This window comes from Hydra viridissima, unplaced genomic scaffold, assembly GCF_058129835.1.
Source record: "Hydra viridissima isolate aposymbiotic clone 2 unplaced genomic scaffold, HvirCarnegie_v1 scaffold_9, whole genome shotgun sequence".
Taxonomy (NCBI): Eukaryota; Metazoa; Cnidaria; class Hydrozoa; order Anthoathecata; family Hydridae; genus Hydra; species Hydra viridissima.
The window spans coordinates 9,607,757-9,625,741 of NW_028324308.1; the positions used below are offsets into that span (position 1 = coordinate 9,607,757).

The 17,985-nt window shown below is 30.0% G+C and overlaps 3 protein-coding genes across 13 annotated transcripts; 2 read left to right on the forward strand and 1 right to left on the reverse strand.

The window, feature by feature from the left end:
• Nucleotides 1-597: 597 nt before the first annotated feature.
• On the reverse strand, nt 598-4,687 carry LOC149883939 (uncharacterized). 7 transcript variants are annotated; one of them, XM_090097866.1, is made up of 5 exons: nt 2,891-4,687; nt 2,666-2,793; nt 1,426-2,341; nt 989-1,228; nt 598-812 (listed from the first exon to the last, which is right to left on the reverse strand). In XM_090097866.1, the coding sequence occupies exon 1, from the start codon at nt 4,562-4,564 to the stop codon at nt 3,125-3,127; it is 1,440 nt and encodes a 479-aa protein (XP_089953992.1). In that variant the 5' UTR covers nt 4,565-4,687; the 3' UTR covers nt 598-812; nt 989-1,228; nt 1,426-2,341; nt 2,666-2,793; nt 2,891-3,124. The 7 variants fall into 7 exon arrangements, with proteins under 7 accessions (XP_089953992.1, XP_089953995.1, XP_089953994.1 ...); XM_090097869.1 differs by lacking the exons at nt 598-812; nt 989-1,228 and having other exon boundaries at nt 2,074-2,341; nt 2,895-4,687; XM_090097868.1 differs by lacking the exons at nt 598-812; nt 989-1,228 and having other exon boundaries at nt 2,074-2,341; nt 2,663-2,793; nt 2,895-4,687.
• Nucleotides 4,688-7,455: 2,768 nt separating this feature from the next.
• On the forward strand, nt 7,456-10,386 carry LOC149883940 (uncharacterized). Of its 3 annotated transcripts, XM_090098332.1 has the most exons (3): nt 7,456-7,746; nt 8,056-8,105; nt 8,508-10,386. In XM_090098332.1, exons 2-3 carry the CDS (start codon nt 8,062-8,064, stop codon nt 10,369-10,371), a joined length of 1,908 nt encoding a protein of 635 aa, XP_089954458.1. In that variant the 5' UTR covers nt 7,456-7,746; nt 8,056-8,061; the 3' UTR covers nt 10,372-10,386. The 3 variants fall into 3 exon arrangements, with proteins under 3 accessions (XP_089954458.1, XP_089954459.1, XP_089954457.1); XM_090098333.1 differs by lacking the exon at nt 8,056-8,105; XM_090098331.1 differs by lacking the exons at nt 7,456-7,746; nt 8,056-8,105 and adding an exon at nt 8,119-8,401.
• A 106-nt stretch (nt 10,387-10,492) lies between these two features.
• On the forward strand, nt 10,493-17,117 carry LOC149883941 (uncharacterized). Of its 3 annotated transcripts, none has more exons than XM_090098335.1 (9): nt 10,493-10,571; nt 10,755-11,006; nt 11,147-11,242; nt 11,342-11,501; nt 11,581-11,636; nt 11,769-11,941; nt 12,040-12,199; nt 12,422-12,577; nt 16,865-17,107. In XM_090098335.1, the coding sequence occupies exons 2-8, from the start codon at nt 10,793-10,795 to the stop codon at nt 12,529-12,531; spliced, it is 969 nt and encodes a 322-aa protein (XP_089954461.1). In that variant the 5' UTR covers nt 10,493-10,571; nt 10,755-10,792; the 3' UTR covers nt 12,532-12,577; nt 16,865-17,107. The 3 variants fall into 3 exon arrangements, 2 of the variants coding, with proteins under 2 accessions (XP_089954461.1, XP_089954460.1); XR_016455812.1 differs by lacking the exon at nt 10,493-10,571 and adding an exon at nt 16,402-16,521 and having other exon boundaries at nt 10,727-11,006; nt 16,865-17,117; XM_090098334.1 differs by lacking the exon at nt 10,493-10,571 and having other exon boundaries at nt 10,727-11,006; nt 16,865-17,104.
• Nucleotides 17,118-17,985: the final 868 nt, after the last annotated feature.

A 17,985-nucleotide genomic window follows, 5' to 3' on the forward strand; every position in this document is an offset into this window, starting at 1 on the left:
TGATGATAGTGCTGAATAAAACATTTGATAAAACGGAGAAGTATGCAATTGTAGCTTGACTGGCTTACATGAGAGGTGTCACCTAAAATTACATGAAACAACATGTGAACGAAATATGCATTCTGACTATTATTTTTTAATCAAACAAAGCAAGTTTTTTATCTGAGAGAAAAGTGAACTTTGACAAGGTTAAACTCCAAATAACTTGAAATACAGTAACCTTACCAAAAGTCTGCAGAAATATAAAATCACAATTTAGGAACAGTTGGAGGGTGCAATATAAAAAGTAATTTTTTGACAATCTATTATGCTAAGTTAAAAATATTAGGGTTTGTTTCATTTTCGCTATACAATAATGAAGTATCATATTTACATATAAAGAAAAAAGAAATTTTATTTTATTTCTTAACAATTAATAAAATGAAAAAGGAATAAAGTTACTTTTAAGTAAGCAAACATGATAAGTCTAAAAACAGATTTGCCACTCCAATTTTAAAAATTTTTCTTAAGTTTTCCCAGAAAACAGAATGTTTTCCCTAGTTTAACTTTTAAAACTCTCGGAACTTCTCCATAATCTTTCCAGGTTATCACGAGGAATTTATTTGTACATATTAAAACATATAATTTACACTAACAAGCTAAAAGTTTTACAACAACAATCATATCTTTCAAATTCATTGTTATCTGTCTTGACAACTCATTCTTTAAAAAACGAAATTATGGTACAAAAATGGAAAAAACATTTCTTCTGTAAACAAAGATTTTCAGATTTGCCCTGGGAATTTTGCAGCTTCTTTGATTGCTTTTGTATTCTGGATTGAATAAAAACATGAATAAAGCACCACCTTTAAGCTGCAATTATAACAATCTGTTAAAAACAAACATATTTAACCATAAAGAATCATAAGATTAAAGCTAATCTTTTTGACATAAACTAATAACTCATACAAATTACTGCTTGAAAACTCCAAGCTAATTAAAGCCTTACTGCTATTAGTACTTTTGCATCTGAAAAAAATGAGTTGCTTCTCAATGAGATTGGTGACAAATCATTGTGTAACAAGATGAATATAACTCTGACAATATTTTATGTCACACGAAGACTTTAAAAATATTCCCCATAAAAGTAATAGCTTTAATCAATATGATAAGTCAAATGCCAAAAATAATCTTCACCATGTTCAGCTATAATAACTGGAATATCTATTTTGACCAAACCTTTATAGAGCTGTTTAAACAACAATAAGAACTAAAATTCAATATTGTTATACTTTATATATATATATATATATATATATATATATATACATATATATATAATAAACTTTTAAGATGATATATGTTGAACTATAAAGATATAAAACAATGTAATATTGTTAATATCACAATATATCATTTTAAAGAATATAATAAATCATTATATACCAGATTAAGACTATAGGAGTCGGTAAAAACATTGAATTCAGCAACATTAAACCCAAATAACGCAGTCTCATAAAAACTGAACAAAAAACGACGTTTCGTGGCCAATTACGGTGCTTGCCAGCCTTTCAGTTGACTATCTTTGCCATTTTTGTGCACAGCCTGATAAGATACAACAAAAAATGAGCAAGGCATTCAAGAGGAGTCGGTGAAAGCCTTAAATTTGGCAACATTTGGCTCAAATTTTGACGTTTTATGTGGAAATTGACCAAAAAACGGCGTTTTGTGGCCAATTCCGGTGCTTGCCAGCCTATCTGTTGACTGTCTTTGCCATTTTCGTGCTCAGCCTGACAGGATACAACAAAATATGGCCGAGGGATCCAATGGGAGTCGGTGAAAGCCTCGAATTTGGCCACATTTGGCCCAAATTTCGACGTTTTCTATGGAAATTGAGCCGAAAACGGGGTTTTGTCGCCAAATCCGGTACTTGCCAGCCTCTCTGTTGATTGTCTTTGTCATTTTCGTGCTCAGCCTGATAGGTTACAACAGAATATGTCCAAAGGCTCCAAGAAATCTCGGTGAAAGGCTCCAATTTGACGAAATAATCACAGAATTCACCTATCCAACTTAAATTCTACCATTTTGCGCGGCGGGGACTGAACTCTAATTGTGTGGGTAAAAAGTCGAAAAAGCTTCCAAAATATCTGTATTTGAATTAGTATTTGTTTGTATTTACCTTTTGAACTCATCACGATGGGTAACAGAGGTAACTGTGCAGTAATAGGGTGTTCGAATAGCCATTATAAACTTTTTAAGTGGAAAAAACAAGAATGTAATGTTCATGAAGGTTTGAAAAAAGAACAATGTGGTTGTAATCGTCCTTTTAATCTTTACTGTTTTCCAAGTTCTTTAAGAAATTCTAGAAAAAGAGAAAAGTGGAAAATTTTGTTAAAAAGAGAAGGTAAAAATAAGAAAGAATGGAATCCATGCGACAGTGATCGTGTTTGTTCGATGCATTTTGTAGATGGAACACCTACGATTGCTAATCCAGATCCTACTTTAAATATGGGATATAATTCTACTAACATTAAGCCAAGAAAGAGTTTATATAAACGTTGCCCAAAATCGAACTTTTTAATTTTGAAAAGTATTAGCACAGAATGTAATGATATGAATAATAATACAAGTGAAGATAATACCAATGAGTTAAGTAATAATAATGATAATACAATTTATTTACCACCTCCAAGCTGTGAACATTCATATGCTAGTCAGTCATTGCTGAATGTGTGTGAAGGATGTAATTCTAAAACGTCTTTGATTGATTCACTCATTAAAAAAGTTAATTTCTTGAATATATCCTTGAAGCAACTAAACCAAAAACAAGTTAATCAAACTAAGAAATTAATGATTTTTTCATGCAACAAAGTTAAAACAGACAAAAAAATGAACTTTTATACAGGGATACCTACAATAGCTTTATTTAATGCTATCTTCTTACTTATTATACCATTTCTTCAAAAGCTTAGTTACTGGCGAGGACCAAAACATGTTCAGAATACTAGCAAATTAAAGCGCAGATTTCAGTCAACTAAATATAGAAAACTTTCTCATCGTGACGAATTTTTTTTAACAATTGTGCGACTTCGTCTTGGTATTCTTAATGAAGACATTGCAGAACGATTTGGAATTTCTCCTACAACTACAAACAATAAGTTTTTACCAGTAAATAATTTCTCCTACAACTAAACAAACAAGTAACGATACAATCAGGACTACCACCAATGAAGGGAACATCTCTATCTAAAAATAGCCCACAATCATGCATTGCTACACCTTTATGATTGATTTTTAAAATTTCATAAAAACAATTAACAGCATTTTGTTCCATTTCCCTGCCATACTTTATTGCAGGTATGTTTGAATTAACAAACGACATGCCAGATATACGTTGATTTAACTCCCACATATCAGCATCAATTTTATTTAACTTGTTCATTTTTGTCCAAACATTATAACTTTTTGAAGCTGTTATAACACCTTTTCTATATTCATACCAGTATTTGTTTTTATTTTGTCCTTTGGTCAACTGCTCAATTTCTTCAATATTTTTAAGCGTCATATGAAGTGTTATATTTTTTTCAAATGATAATATATCTTTTGACATAACCAGTATATCATTAACACTCATTAGATTTGATTGGCAAGTACTAATGTCGTTTACGACTTCTAAACTAAAGTCAATATCTGGTTTTGAAACAGCATTAAAAATGATGGAATTAGGCGCTATTTCTTTTAATGCTTTTGCAACATCCTGAAGATTAAGTTTAGTAGAATAATTAGAAATTGGATTAAATTTCTTATACAAACTGTCTACAAATGGTCTTTTTTTTTTTAAATCTTGAGAAAAATTTTCTCTGCTAAAATCTAGATTTTTAATTTTAACAGGTAAAACATCTTTTCGATTTGGAAGCCATTGATTTGAAACCATTGTGCAAGCCGGATTTGTTAAGCCCATTCTTACAGCAGCTTCAATTCTAAACATTGCTGCAGCAACATGGTTACATGTTTGGCTCATTCCTGCCATACATGTACAGTGACAAGATCGGATTTTAGCATTTTCTTTTTCTATGATCAACCACAGTTTATGGCTTGTGTCATTAATACGTTGTGAATGTCTGCATTCGCCTTTTATTGCACAAAATGGACTTTCCTCACTTATACAGTGATAAGAGAGTTTTTGAAGCCAGCCTGTTTTATAAAAACTAAAAGCTTTTGAATTTTTATAATCATTTAAGTCATTGCTGCCTAATTCAGATGGGTTAAACATCAAATAGTTAAAAATATCTGAATACAAAACCATTGGCCATTGTTTAATACTGTCCTCTTCAGGTAACCAACCATCTAATAAGATAAACGGATCACTGCATTTAACATTGTTAATTAAAAGTTTTTTTTGATATTCATCTTTAAGTTCTTCGACTGCCTCGGTAGCAGTAAGTACAGGCTCAATAAAGTTTTCCATTGCAGAAAATACACGAGCAACTAATTCCCTCTTCGTTCCAGAAACACGCAAATTTCGAAGTCTTAAATACTGCTTTAACTCATAAACTTTCATTTTATTAATTAAATCGAAATCCATTATGAGTTTATCTTAGGATAAATAATCTTAACAAAAGAAAAGCTCAATGTTTACTTAAAAATCCTTTGTACGTAAAAGTTTATTTTTATTTTACCCACACAATTTGGATCCAGATCCTCAATATTTCTACGCGTTTTTTACGATCGGATTGGTGTATTGACATTACCCTGCCGGCACAAGCGCATTTTAGACTTCTTATAGAGGTCTCCATTTGGTCTCCGTGAAGACTGGTTTTTAATTTGCGTTTTGTATACGTTTTTAAGATATCATGTTTTTGGCTCTGAGAATGATATGAGCTTAATTGCTTTAAATGATGCTATACTTGGGCTGGGTTTTTTTTCTTTATTTACAAGTTCATTTATTTTGTATTTCTTATCTGTTTTATCTTCTCATTAGTTTTATATTTTTTTAACCTACGATATTTTTCGTTTGCATAAGCATTAGTTAGGTTTAGCAAACAACTCTTTATGTAATAATGAAATGGATATTATTGCTGTTGATTTTGTATTATAAATAGAGAATAATTAGTTGGAACCAAAGAATACATTTTAATCACAGCGCAAAAGTTCTTAGGGGCGATTGAAAGTGAAATTAATCTTGTATATTCACTCGTGAGAATGTTTTTGATTTAGCGTCTATAAATTTGAAGTAAACTTAGCCTTTGGGATCTTTTATATAGCAAAGAGGAAAGGAGGGGCAGGGGGAGGGGAGGGAGAGGAAGGGGATAAGGATGAGCAGTAGTAATTTTTTTTATATGAGATAAACAAAAATATTAACCTAAATTAATGAACAACATAAATAAAACTCACTGAAATATTTTTTAATTCAAAGCATCATATGTTTACAAAATTATAATTTCACCTGTTAGTTATATTACCTATAATTATCATTTCACCTGCTTTACAGTCTGAAACACATAATTGTTATTTTCTTATAATGATGAGAAAATGTTACTAAACCAAACAAATAATTCCATTTAAATTTTATTTCAAAATAAGAAAAAAATCAGAAAACAACAACACAACGAAATGAAACTTTTTTTAAACTATAAAATATATTTACAACTAGATCATTTAATGCAGATTCTTTGCCAGATGATGTTGCAACAGTGGTACATAAATTTTTTTAAAAAATATTGCACAGTATTATACAATTATGTTCAACCATATCCATTAAATAATAGTCTGATTTCATCATAATTACTTAAAGTTTTTCTGCAAACATGATCTTTAACTATTTGAAAAGTTAGAACAAAGAAATTGGCAAGAATTAGCTGATGGAAATTTAATCCACCCTAATCCAAACAAAAACAAAAAGAAACAAACAAAACAAAGCAAAAACAACTATATTTAAAGATAATCAATAATTACAACTTTGAATAATAAAAAAGCATTCTAAAACACAAACAATTTTAAAAGTTTAACAAAAGCAATAACCATAAAAGTAATAATCAATTACAAAAATGGTAAGTGATTATTTTTACAATTACAAAAATAATTTACAAACTTACAGTTACAAAAATGATAAGATAAAAAGGATAAAGAAAATTGATATTATAACCATGTTAATTTAAAAGTATAACAAAGATAATAAACAACAACAATAATTAAAAATATATCAAAGTGAAATAGAAACCTTAACTAAGAACAACAGCAACAAAAGCCCTGTAACAACAAAAAAAAGCATAGTAACTGTATATTTGAAGAAGGAAAAAAAAAAAAAAAAAAAAAAAATCAAATGATAAATGAAATTTTAAATACTGAAACAGATGATGAAAATAATACAGAAGAACAAGTAAAAATATCAAAAACAGAAAATTTAAAACTTGATAAAAATATTAGAAATAGTAAGTAACAAATAACAAAAATAAAAAGAACTTTAAGATATAACAATAATGAAGATACTAAGAAAATGTCAGAATCTTGTGGATCTCGGCCTTATATCTCTTGATGATGAAAAATATGCCAAATAAGCACATAACTATGTCTGAATTTTAAATTTGATCTCCAATTATTTTTTGTCCAATAACCAAAATATGTTGCAAAATTACCTTTTTTTTTATTGTCCATTTTCAAGGAACATAAAAGTCAAGTATCTTATCAAACTTTGACCAGGTTTCAACAGTTATCATTAGATTGATTGTTAAAATAGAAACATTACGCTTAACTCCATTATGAAATGTCTCAAAGTGAAGATTTTCATACACCACTCATCATATTATGTATTTCTAATGCCACTTAAAGATATTATGTTAGTTCTTTGAGTTGGACCAGCAGTTGGAATCTGATATAAGGGTACTCCCAGCCAAGGAAATGGAGCTTTTTTTGGTCGATTTTTTCCTCCACATACTGTAACTGTTTCAAATTTTGGAGGCCAGTGTAACTCACAGATAACAGTGCTATTGTTAACAACTGAATTAGAGATTGGAATGGCTTTTATCCGTTTTTCACGCTCAACATTGTAATTTAAAATATGATGCACTGATACACTTTACTAGCTTCACTCGATACGTCTATTTTGTTCATTTTGATAATTATTGTGACAGGCATACACACAACAGTTTTTTTGGCACGATATAAAAACTTAATCTGAAATTAAAAATATATGTATATCACTTGCTTTAAACGAATTCTAAAACTCCACGCTAAAATTATCCAAGTTCGTTTGCATTACATCACGCAACAGCAATTCACAACATGTCATAAACAACATTGCATTTTCTCTTTTAAAACAAATCTAAACAAATAATTGTCTACAACCGTAAAAAAATAGGCCTGCACAAAAAATTCCAGTTGCACGACGAATAGGCCTGTTGTAGGAGGGGTGAGGGGGAGCGAGAGGGGTAAAGAAAGAGAGAGAGAGAGAGAGTAAAAATTTTGCAAGATAAAACCCCCTCCCCTTTGGTCACGTGAATGTCGAAAATTCCTAGGTTTGTGCGGATCCAGCGTCTATAGAATGAAATTGGTACATTCACGTGGGCCGTTTCCTGGTGTGTTATTGGTTAAGGCAAACAATGAGCTTGGAAGTTCGCCTCTGCCACAAATGTCTATCCTCCCACAAGAGGTTTGTCCTAATGAGCCAATGATGGGAAATACACCTACGTTAATAGGTTTTGAAAATAGACATAAAAAGGGCTTCTGTGATACAAGTTTCAAAATCTGCAAATGCCAGGAGTAAACTGAGTAAGTTTTTGTTTTGATTTTTCGAGTTGTTTGGCTGTTTTACAGAGTTACTTTAGCTAGCTTGAATAACCGGGGGACAATAATTTTCTTTGACGTGCTAGTTTTACTTTGCAAAATTTTAACATTTTATATTTTATCGATTTTCTCACGGTGTTTGTGTTTGTTTTATGAAGGCGAGTTGGAAATGTTGTGTTACTGTTTAATAAGATAGAATTTTTAAAGTTGATAAATAAGAATGCTTCCTGCAGATCTTGAGCTTTTGCCTTCTCCCTCCCCGGTTTCTTATATAGTTGTTGTTTTTTTTTTTAGTCTTAAATGAAAAAAAGTTTCAAAATCTGCAAGTATCAGGAGGAAACTGTGTATGTTTTTTGTTTTGCTTTTTTGAGTAAGTTTTTGTTTGGCTGTTTTACAGAGTTGCTTTAGCTAGCTTGAATGACCGGGGGACAAAATTGTTATTAGACATGCTGGCATCTCTTTGCAAAATTTATGTTATTTACGGTTTATCAATTTTCTCATGATGTTCGTGTTTATTTTATGAAAATGATTCGGTAATGTTGTGTTGCGTATTTAATGAAAGAGAGTTTTTAAATATAACGAATAAGAATGCCTTCTGCAGGTCTAGAGCTTTTACCATCTCTTCCTCCCCGGCTTTTTTGTAAGTTTAAAGTTTGCCTTGCGGACGCAATGTATACAAGATTTTGATACAAGTTTGTTTGTTTGTTGTTGTTTTTTTACTTTTACTATCATCGTTATGTTTATAGCACTGAAATGAACGAAAGAGCAAGAGTATACAGTAAAAAGTATAGGAGAATCCAGTCCGAGATTACCAAGATGCTAACTTCGACTGAACCTTCTAGTGGTGATGTTGCAGTACCAGACAAACATGATCTTCACGTTGATGACGTTTTAGCTTGCAGCGAAATTGTTAGCGATGTTAGCAGTGCTGATCGATCGAAGACATCACCTCTAAACATCGAATTAGCTAGGTGGGCAGTTAAGCACAATGTATCTCGTGAGTCCTTCAATGATCTGCTTTCAGTTCTCAATAGACATGGTTATGAGCATTTACAAAAGGATGCTAGAACGTTGTTAAAGACTCCCAGACGAATCTGTACTCAAGAAATCTGCGGTGGCTCCTATACTTACTTTGGAATTCAGGAAGGTTTGATTCAATGTTTAAAAGAAATGGATGTGATTGATGTTACTGAGATTAAGTTAAATGTCAGCATAGACGGTTTGCCTTTGTTTAAATCATCGCTTGTACAAATGTGGCCTGTTTTGGGCATGTTTCACTCTAATGTTTTCATTGTTGCACTATACTGTGGGAAATCTAAGCCCCATCCTGTAGATGATTTTTTGAAGGACTTTGTTCTAGAAGTCAAGCACCTCTGTGTAGCTGGTATAACCTTCAACAAAACAAACTCAAAGTTTGGTCTTGGTGTTTTTATCTGTGATGCTCCAGCTAGAGCATTTTTGAAACAAGTTGTTGGACACACCTCAAAGCACGCTTGTGAGCGTTGTGAGATTGTTGGTGAGTATGTTGCTCATCGCGTGGTGTTCAAGCCCCAAAGTTCATATCTGTTAAGGTCTAATGCTTGTTTTGATCAGCTGTTGTATTTAAATGGTCATCAAGTTGGTGTATCCCCTCTCTCAAGTTTAGGTGCATCTTTGATCAATGACTTTGTTTTAGATTACATGCATTTAGTTTGTCTAGGAGCAACAAAAAGAATTTTGGCTTTTTTAGTTCAGGGTCCAAGAGTATGCAGGCTGTCAAACTTTTTAATAAGCGATGTTTCTAACAGACTGTTATCTTTAAATGGCAAGTTACCTTCTGACTTTGCTCGCCAACCACGTTCATTGTCTGAGCTAGACAGATGGAAAGCCACAGAATTCAGGCAGTTTTTACTTTATACTGGTCCTCTGGTGTTGAAAGCTGTGCTTCAAAGCGACATGTATCAACATTTTCTTTTGCTGCATGTTTCTATTTCTATTTTGTTGAGTTCTAATAGTGAGTTCAGGCGTCATTACTTATCTTATGCTAGGGACTTGCTTAACTGTTTTGTAGAAAACGCTGCAACTTTTTATGGTGAAACCTTTGTGGTTTATAACATTCACAGTTTGGCTCATCTCTCAGACGATGTTGAAAATCAAGACTGTTCACTCAATGAAATGTCCGCTTTCCCTTTTGAAAATTTTCTGCAAACATTGAAGAAACAAGTTCGAAACTGCAACAACCCAATATCACAAGTTGCAAAGCGTCAGTTTGAATTGCAAAATGTCAGAACTGTATTTAAAACTTCAAAGCGTACAAACCTGTCTGTAAGTTTTCGAGATTCTTGTTTTCTACATCAGAACTATTTTTTTGTGATTGTTGAAAATCTTGTAGATGATAACTACTTGTGCAATCGTTTAAAGGTGAAATATACTAAAAGCTTTTATACCAGCCCAGTGGATTCTAAAGTCTTTGACATTGGTTTTGTTGAGAAGTTTGACAAAGTGGCATTTACATCCAAAAGGGTTCTGGTTCTCAAGACTGAACTTGTAAGAGTAAAGAAGGTTTCAGTATTGCCTTTCAATAATGGTTTTGTATATTTTCCTCTTTTGCATGAATCAGAGCAAAAATAATTTTTTTTTTGTGCATTAGTTGTTGTTGTTACTTTGTTTGTTTTTTATTTGTTTAGTTTTTTTTTTTTTTATTTAGTTTTTAACTGCAGAATTAAAGTTTTTCAAAATCAATTTGCTTATTTTAGCACAATGCAACATCCTTAACCAATTTCAACTTGCTCAATTTTTATTCTTCTTCAATATGGGAATTTAAGAATTAGGTTACATTGAAATGTTTTTCATAACAACAGTTTATTGATCATTTTAGTATTTCAAAAATGTTTTAGAATAGATTTATAGTACTTCTGAATTACATTAACAGTTGCATTACTTGTGATCATAATAATCAATTTAATATTGTCTTTTATTTGGAGCTGTTCTCATCTTAAAATTGTTTTCTTTAGATTGATTAACAAAACTTAGTAAAAAGGTTTGACGAAAGATGGAACCAGTACCAATGAAAAAGTGGGCTTGTGCGGTATGGCAAGAGAAGAGCAAAACAGAAATAGGAGTAATTTTAAGAAAATGGATTGATACAGAAAAAAAGGTTGTTTATTGGCCAAGTGGTGTAGATGTATTACAGGCTGAGAGATACAATCTTTCACCAAGTTCACACTGGAAGCAGTTTAGACTTATAAAAATGAAATGTGAGGATGGTAGGTCTTTTTTCATTTTTTCAAGTTGCTATTACTTTTATTGTATTTGTGTGAGTAAGATTTTAAATCAGCTATGTGTTTGTTATTTTTTTTTGTTTTTGTTTTTTTTTTTAAAAAGTAAATGTCTACTTTTGTTAAAGATGACATTGAAGTGTGTAAACTATCAGACTTGTCTGCTTCAGAAGATGAGCATGGTTTTGTTGTTGACAATACATTGACCTCAAATGAAACATCAGGTTAGAAACTGCACCCTTTGTTGGATTTTTTATAATAGGTTTACATCAAATGCATGTCATTTAATACAAATACATGGTTTTTTTGTTTGTTTTTTTCAGACATTCCATTGATACCAGCTTCTGCTCCTCACAAAACCAAATTAACAGCATTTCCAACTCCACCATCTTCTTTTGTCCCTTCGTCCTCAAAAGTCAGTCAATCATCGCAAAGTTTCAGAGAAGCAACACGCTCTCGGTCTAGATCCCCTGTGACCAACAGGTAATTTAACTGAGTTTTATCACATTGAACTCTGCATGATTAAACAATGCAGTGATGTGATATTTTATTTCATGTTAAGGACACCTCAACCTGTTGCATGCAGCTCCTCCCAAGGTTTTCCTCTTGAAACTGCACGTAAGGAAAATTGTTTTGACTAAAGCGGTTTATTTTAAATATGATTGAGCTTGAGAGTTGCAATAAAGAATTGTTTGGAACATGTTCTGTTCAGGTGACTTCTACTCAATATTTTTCAATTTATTCTAACAGAGTTTCAAAAAGCTGTTCTTAACAATTTGGGAGAGATTGCAGTATTCATGAATGAGCTACGCGAAAGGAGAGCTGTCCATAATGACACCAAACAAATCTCAGCTCTTTTGAGCATAGAAGAGTTTGAGACAGTAGAAGAGCAACTGAAGGATGAAAACTACAGAAAAAATTTGGTAATTTCACCACTGTTGTTTTTTTAACAATTATTGGACAGAAAATCTACTTTTTTTTTAAAGATAGTTCCTAATTTGCAGTTGGTCTTTGTATACAGGTAGAACAGCTCTCTCAAATTGGGGGTGTAGATGTCAAAGATGCAACTTCAAAAATCATTGACAGAATGTTTTCTGTGAAACTGCAATGTAAAATGAACATGAAAGGGAGTGGCGGAAAGTTAGCATTAGAAAAGTCTGGGTTATGGAGAGTTGTAATTGGTAAATATGCTTTTGTGTGTGTGTGTGTGTGTGTGTGTGTGTGTGTGTGTGTGTGTGTGTGTGTGTGTGTGTGTGTGTGTGTGTGTGTGTGTGTTTGTGAGAAACATCTAGAAAATTAGCTAATGCAGTATTTTGTGGGTAAATTCTTTACAGAAGTTAAGAGGAACTGAAACTAGTTTAGATATTTTGCTTTCTTTAATTGTTTATCTAATTTACTTAAAGATGCTGTGAAAATAACATTTCCTGCTATGAAAGAGTCCAGTATGAGAGAACGTGTAATGGTTAAGCTAAAGAATGCGCCAGGTCGAAAAGATGGTACAAAAAACCAATAAAAGGTTTACTCCGATCAACGGTCTGATGTTGGGAGAATTGTAATTGGTAATTATACTTTTATTTAAGACTAAGAAACAACTGAAATGGTAGCTAATGCCATGCATAGTTTGTAATGTTTTTACCAAAGAAATAATGAACTGAATTAGTTGTTCTTTTAAAATTGCTTTTAATTTTGTTTTTTTTATTATTGGATTTTTTTTTAATTGTTTATCATTTTTACTGTTTATTTTTAAACTCTTTTTTGTATTTATAATTGAAATGCTGCCTGCACAAACTGCATTAGTCACACTATTTTCATTTTGAGATGTAACCATTTTAAGATTACTTGTAATAAACTAAAATAAGTTCACTGCTTTGTTTATTTTTTAAACTTTCTTGTCAAGAAATTCACAAGTCTGTTTTGTTTTTCTAAAGATAGTAAAAAAGATATAAAAAGAGAAAATAACTTAAACTTTATTGTTTAAATATATAAAATAAATGGTTGATGAATTTAATAGCTATAAAATCCATCATGCATTTTTTAATATGCAGAATTTCGTTGCAAGAACCAATAGTATTGATTGTTTATTTTAAAAAATAAATTATTAAACAAATATGTTTTTTCAAATATTCTTTTGTTCAAAAAAAAGAAAGGATAAGCACCAAAATATCATTTCTATATTTTAAGTATTAAAACTTTCAAAATGTTGAATTAAAAAGAAAAAAGAAAATATCTCACAGTTTATTTTTAAAGAACAAAACAAGGATAACTTTGCATGGATTCTTTTTGTTACAAGATTTCATTATATTAACCCATTCATATGGTTTGCTTATTTCTCCACTTTTTTCTTCTTTTTTCAATTCTTGCAAAGCATCAGTTAATAAGTGTTATGAAATAGGGTAATTAATTATTATTCTTTGAAAAGCTCCATTGTACAAAGGTTAACCAAACAATACAAAAGATATATTTTGTTTTGACTGTAGCACTTCTAGGCCAACAGAGTTATCTTCTCGTTTCTATCATTCTTGTTTTCTTTAATATAATCATCTAAAAATGTTATTACTTCATTGGGTCCTTTATCTGCAGCATTTTCTACATTATAATAGAAGGTTGTTTTTTAAGAAACAAGGTTAATGATACCAAAATTGTGAACCCATGTGTCTTTTGTAATATACTCCACTAACATTAGTTGCTTACTTGTAGTTAGTTACTTTTTGATAATTCGTACATAATACAAGACTGCTGTTACTTTTTGATAATTCGTACATAATACAAGACTTGTTTGTCCAACTCATATTTTTTTGTTTCATCATAGAAAACCTGTGCTTTTCAGATATGCATATCATGTTGGAGTGTGAAGTTTTTTGCTAGAAGTATACCTCCTTTCAAAAGTTAGCATTAAAAAGAGTAATCTAAATATAAATTTGATAAAGTTATCATTAATTTATAACAAATTTGCTATTAACTTATACATTAAAAAGAATTTAAAATGCAACTTTATTACAACTTAGAGACTAAATTTAAAAAGCTAGACTAGACTAAACTGAAACATTATTAATTAATGATTTCTTTAAGGTAACTTAAAATATTACTTTAGTTTTATAATCATTACATGTAAACATACATTCAATATTTTTTTAATTGAAAATATGTCCTTAAAGATAGATGAACAAACTGAATTCCTAAATTGAAATTTTATTATATATCTATGAACTATTATATTTTACTTATTTACTTAAGTTAAAGTCATTTATAATGTATCTATAAGTAAATTAAACAGTAAATAGTATTTTCTATGCTAAAATGTTAATCTTTTTTCAAACATATTTCAAGTAAGGGATGAAATAGTTTGTAATTTAATAAAATAAACAATAATACCATGAAATATCATATAGTTATAATGACTGCTAATGGTAGTTACAACTTCAACAAAACAAATGTATAGGCATTACAAACACTAAAGATTAATAATGAAAGATTAATCAATAGCATGCTACAATTATCACAAGTGTTGATCCTTTGTTTAAACTTATTAATACAGTAGTATTGTTCCTTTTACCAATTAAGAGTTTCCATTATAATAACTGTTAATCATTATAATTGTAGAACAGATTTTCTTCACATTTTTTTTTAATCTTTTTATTTGTATTTCTGCACCAGTTTTCTTCAACTCTTTTTCTTCTTTTGGATGCCATGATAGCTTGTTTGTATTCGGCAAAAATATTAGATCTATTTGTCACTTGTAAAATCCCTTATTGAAATTGATTCTATTTTTTATGCAGCTCAGATATTTTTTTTTGTTCAAAATAGCTGGTACACATGAAAGTGTATTAGTTCATTATTGAAGTGACATAGTTATCTCTGTTTTTTGTTTTTTGTTTTTGTTTTTTTAATGGACTTAAGGAGTTTTTGCTGGCAGCACTTCATTTGCTATTGTTTATTATTTGAATTGTTTATTGCTTTTGTTGCAATTTTATTTTCTTGTGTAGTTGTTGTTGTTATTTATTATCTGTACTCTCAAAGAAGTTAAGTTTTGTTTATAATTGTTATTGTTTGGTATTTTTATCACATTTTAAAATTAACTAGTTTATATTTTTAAGTTCTTTTTCTTACTTATTATTGCTATTGCTTGTTAACTTCATTTTTTATTGCTTTTGATATAATTTTAAAATCTTTGTATCAATGTTTTTGTTTTTAATCATTATTGTTAAGTTTTGAAGTTTTTTTTAACTACTTCTTTATTAATTTAAAAAATTGTTGTTGTTCTTTTTATTATATTTCTATGTTTTTTTAATATTTATTGCTTATTGTATTTACTCTTTAATAACTCTTATTGAATTTAAAAATAAATTTTGACTACTTTATATTGCTAATATTTGAGATTTTTTTTTTATTGTAAAAACCTTTCTTGCTGTTTATTATTGTCATTGCTTATCATTTTTGTGATGCTTTTTTGTATTAATTACTATTGTTGTTTATTACTTTTATCACATTTTAAAGCTCTTGCTATTATTTATAGTTGCTGTTGTTTGTTAGTTTAATTATATTTGTATAGTTTTGATTTATATTTACAAGCTACACTTGATTGTTCCGTTATTTTGTTAATACATAGAGCTGCTGCAATTTTTTTATTTTTGTAGCAACAAAGTGCTGTTTTCAACTCCTCATTCAAATCAACAATCCCTTTCATCCAGATTATCCTCTCTCCTCCTCCCCTGCCTCCTTGCCGAAAATGAGGCCAGAATGATACATTTATTTTTCTCCTATGGAGCAAGATCCACAACATTCTGACACTTTTTTTATTATCTTAATTATTGTTTTATCTTAGAGTTTTTTTGTTTTTTTGTTTTCTATCTTTTATTACTTATCACTTCTCATTGCTAATGTTTTTATCAAGCTTAAATTTTTTTTTTTTAGTTGTTCTTCTATATTATTTTCATCATCTGTTTAAGTTTTTAAAGTGTCATTTTTTTAAAATTTCTGTTCCTTTATTCACATAGGCAAGTGCTATGCTTTTTTTTTTTTTTTTTTTTTTTTCAATCACCTAGATGCTAGTCTCAACTCCTAAATCAAATCAATAATCCCTCTCATCCAGATTAATCCCTCTCCTCCATCTCTGCCTTCATGTAAGGCTGGAAAGATACATTTATTTTCATTCTATGGACACGAGATCCACAACATTCTGACATTTTTTTGTTATCATTATTATTGTTTTAAATTTTTTTTTTTTACCATTTATCTTTTATTAATGTTAATAATTTCATCAAGCTTTAAATTTTTCTCTATAATTTTTAGTTTTTCTTCTGTATTATTTTCATAATCTGTTTCAGTTTTTAAAACTTCATTTATTTATTTATTTATTTTCTTTTATGTTTTTTTTTTTTTTCAGGCAGGGTTTTTATTGGAGTTGTTTGTTGTTGTTATTGCTGTGGTTGTTGTTGTTATTGTTGTTGTTATGGTTGTTGGTGTTGTGGTTGTTGTTGTTGCTGTTGCTGTTGTTGTTGATGAGGTTAGTTAAGATTTCTATTATATTTTGCAACAACTTTAACTATTGTTGTTGTTTATTATCTTTGTTACACTTTTAAGTTAATGTTGTTATAATAAAAAATTCCTTTTATCCCTTATCATTTTTGTAATTGATTATTACTTTTATTGTTTATTGCTTTTGTTAAACTTTTTAAATTCTTTGTATTAGTGTTGTTGTTGTTGGGTGTTTTTATTGTGTTTAAAAATGCTTTTTATTATTCAATCTTGTAACTATTAACTATCTTTAAATATAGTTGTTTAGTTTTTTTTTTTATTATAGCTTTGAATTGTTCTTACTTACTAAAAATGTTTACGTATTTTTGCAGATGCTGTAAAAGTTTCCGTTATTAAAAGAGTCGTTATTGCACGTTCGAGCATTAGTTAAGCTAAAGAATTTATCAATCCAAAAAGATGTTATGAACTGTATTTGAACGCATTACTTTGAGGAGTTTAATACGAATGTGGTTCGAAAAAGTAGAAACTCCTAAAATTTTAACAATTCGTACTTATATTTTTCAGCCACTGTATTTGTAGGATAGAAGTAATATTTCTTGTTAATGTTTTAAATAAGTATGCTTGATATTTGTGCTTTTGCATTTCCATTTAAAAGTTTTATTTAAGAAACTCTATAATCTAACTGATATAAGAACAAATAAAGTTCCGTGTTAGTCCTATTTTTCTACTAATAATGAATAGTTAAAATAACACATTTCTCGTTGAATTTTAGTATGTATTACGGTTGTAAACTATTTGCATTTGAAAAATAAATATGTATGACAGAATAAATATGCGTTTTACTATTATTTTCCAAATAGATAATAACATTTACAAAGAATGTATTTTATGAAATATTCCTATGCATTAACTATTATTAACTTGATATTATTGAAGGACATTTAATTATAAAATTCATTATAAAATTCCTTTCCGTAATATTGAGTTAATAATAGTTATGAAAAGAGATCGTAAAGAAAAAGGTTACAGGCAAGCTAAGAAAAAGAGCTCTAAAAGACGCAATATCAAGACCTCTTTAAGAAAACTTTCCGTAAGCGTCTTATCGTCTCACGTTTTAGACGTCTACGGAGACGATTTCAAAACCAAAAATATGCCAATAAAAAACATCTTTTAAACGTCTTAGTGCCGGCTGGGTACAAGCAAATTCTAAGCATTTCTGTGCATTTGTCGCAAAAATCGGTACTTACCACTGAATTGCTTGATGCCCTTGGGCATTTTTTTGCTCAGCCTGACAGGATACAACAAAATATGGCCAAGGGATCCAATGGGAGTCGGTGAAAGCCTCGAATTTGGCCACATTTGGCCCAAATTTTGACGTTTTCTATGGAAATTGAGCCAAAAACGGGGTTTTGTCGCCAAATCTGGTACTTGCCAGCCTCTCTGTTGACTGTCTTTGTCGTTTTCGTGCTCAGCCTGACAGGATACAACAAAA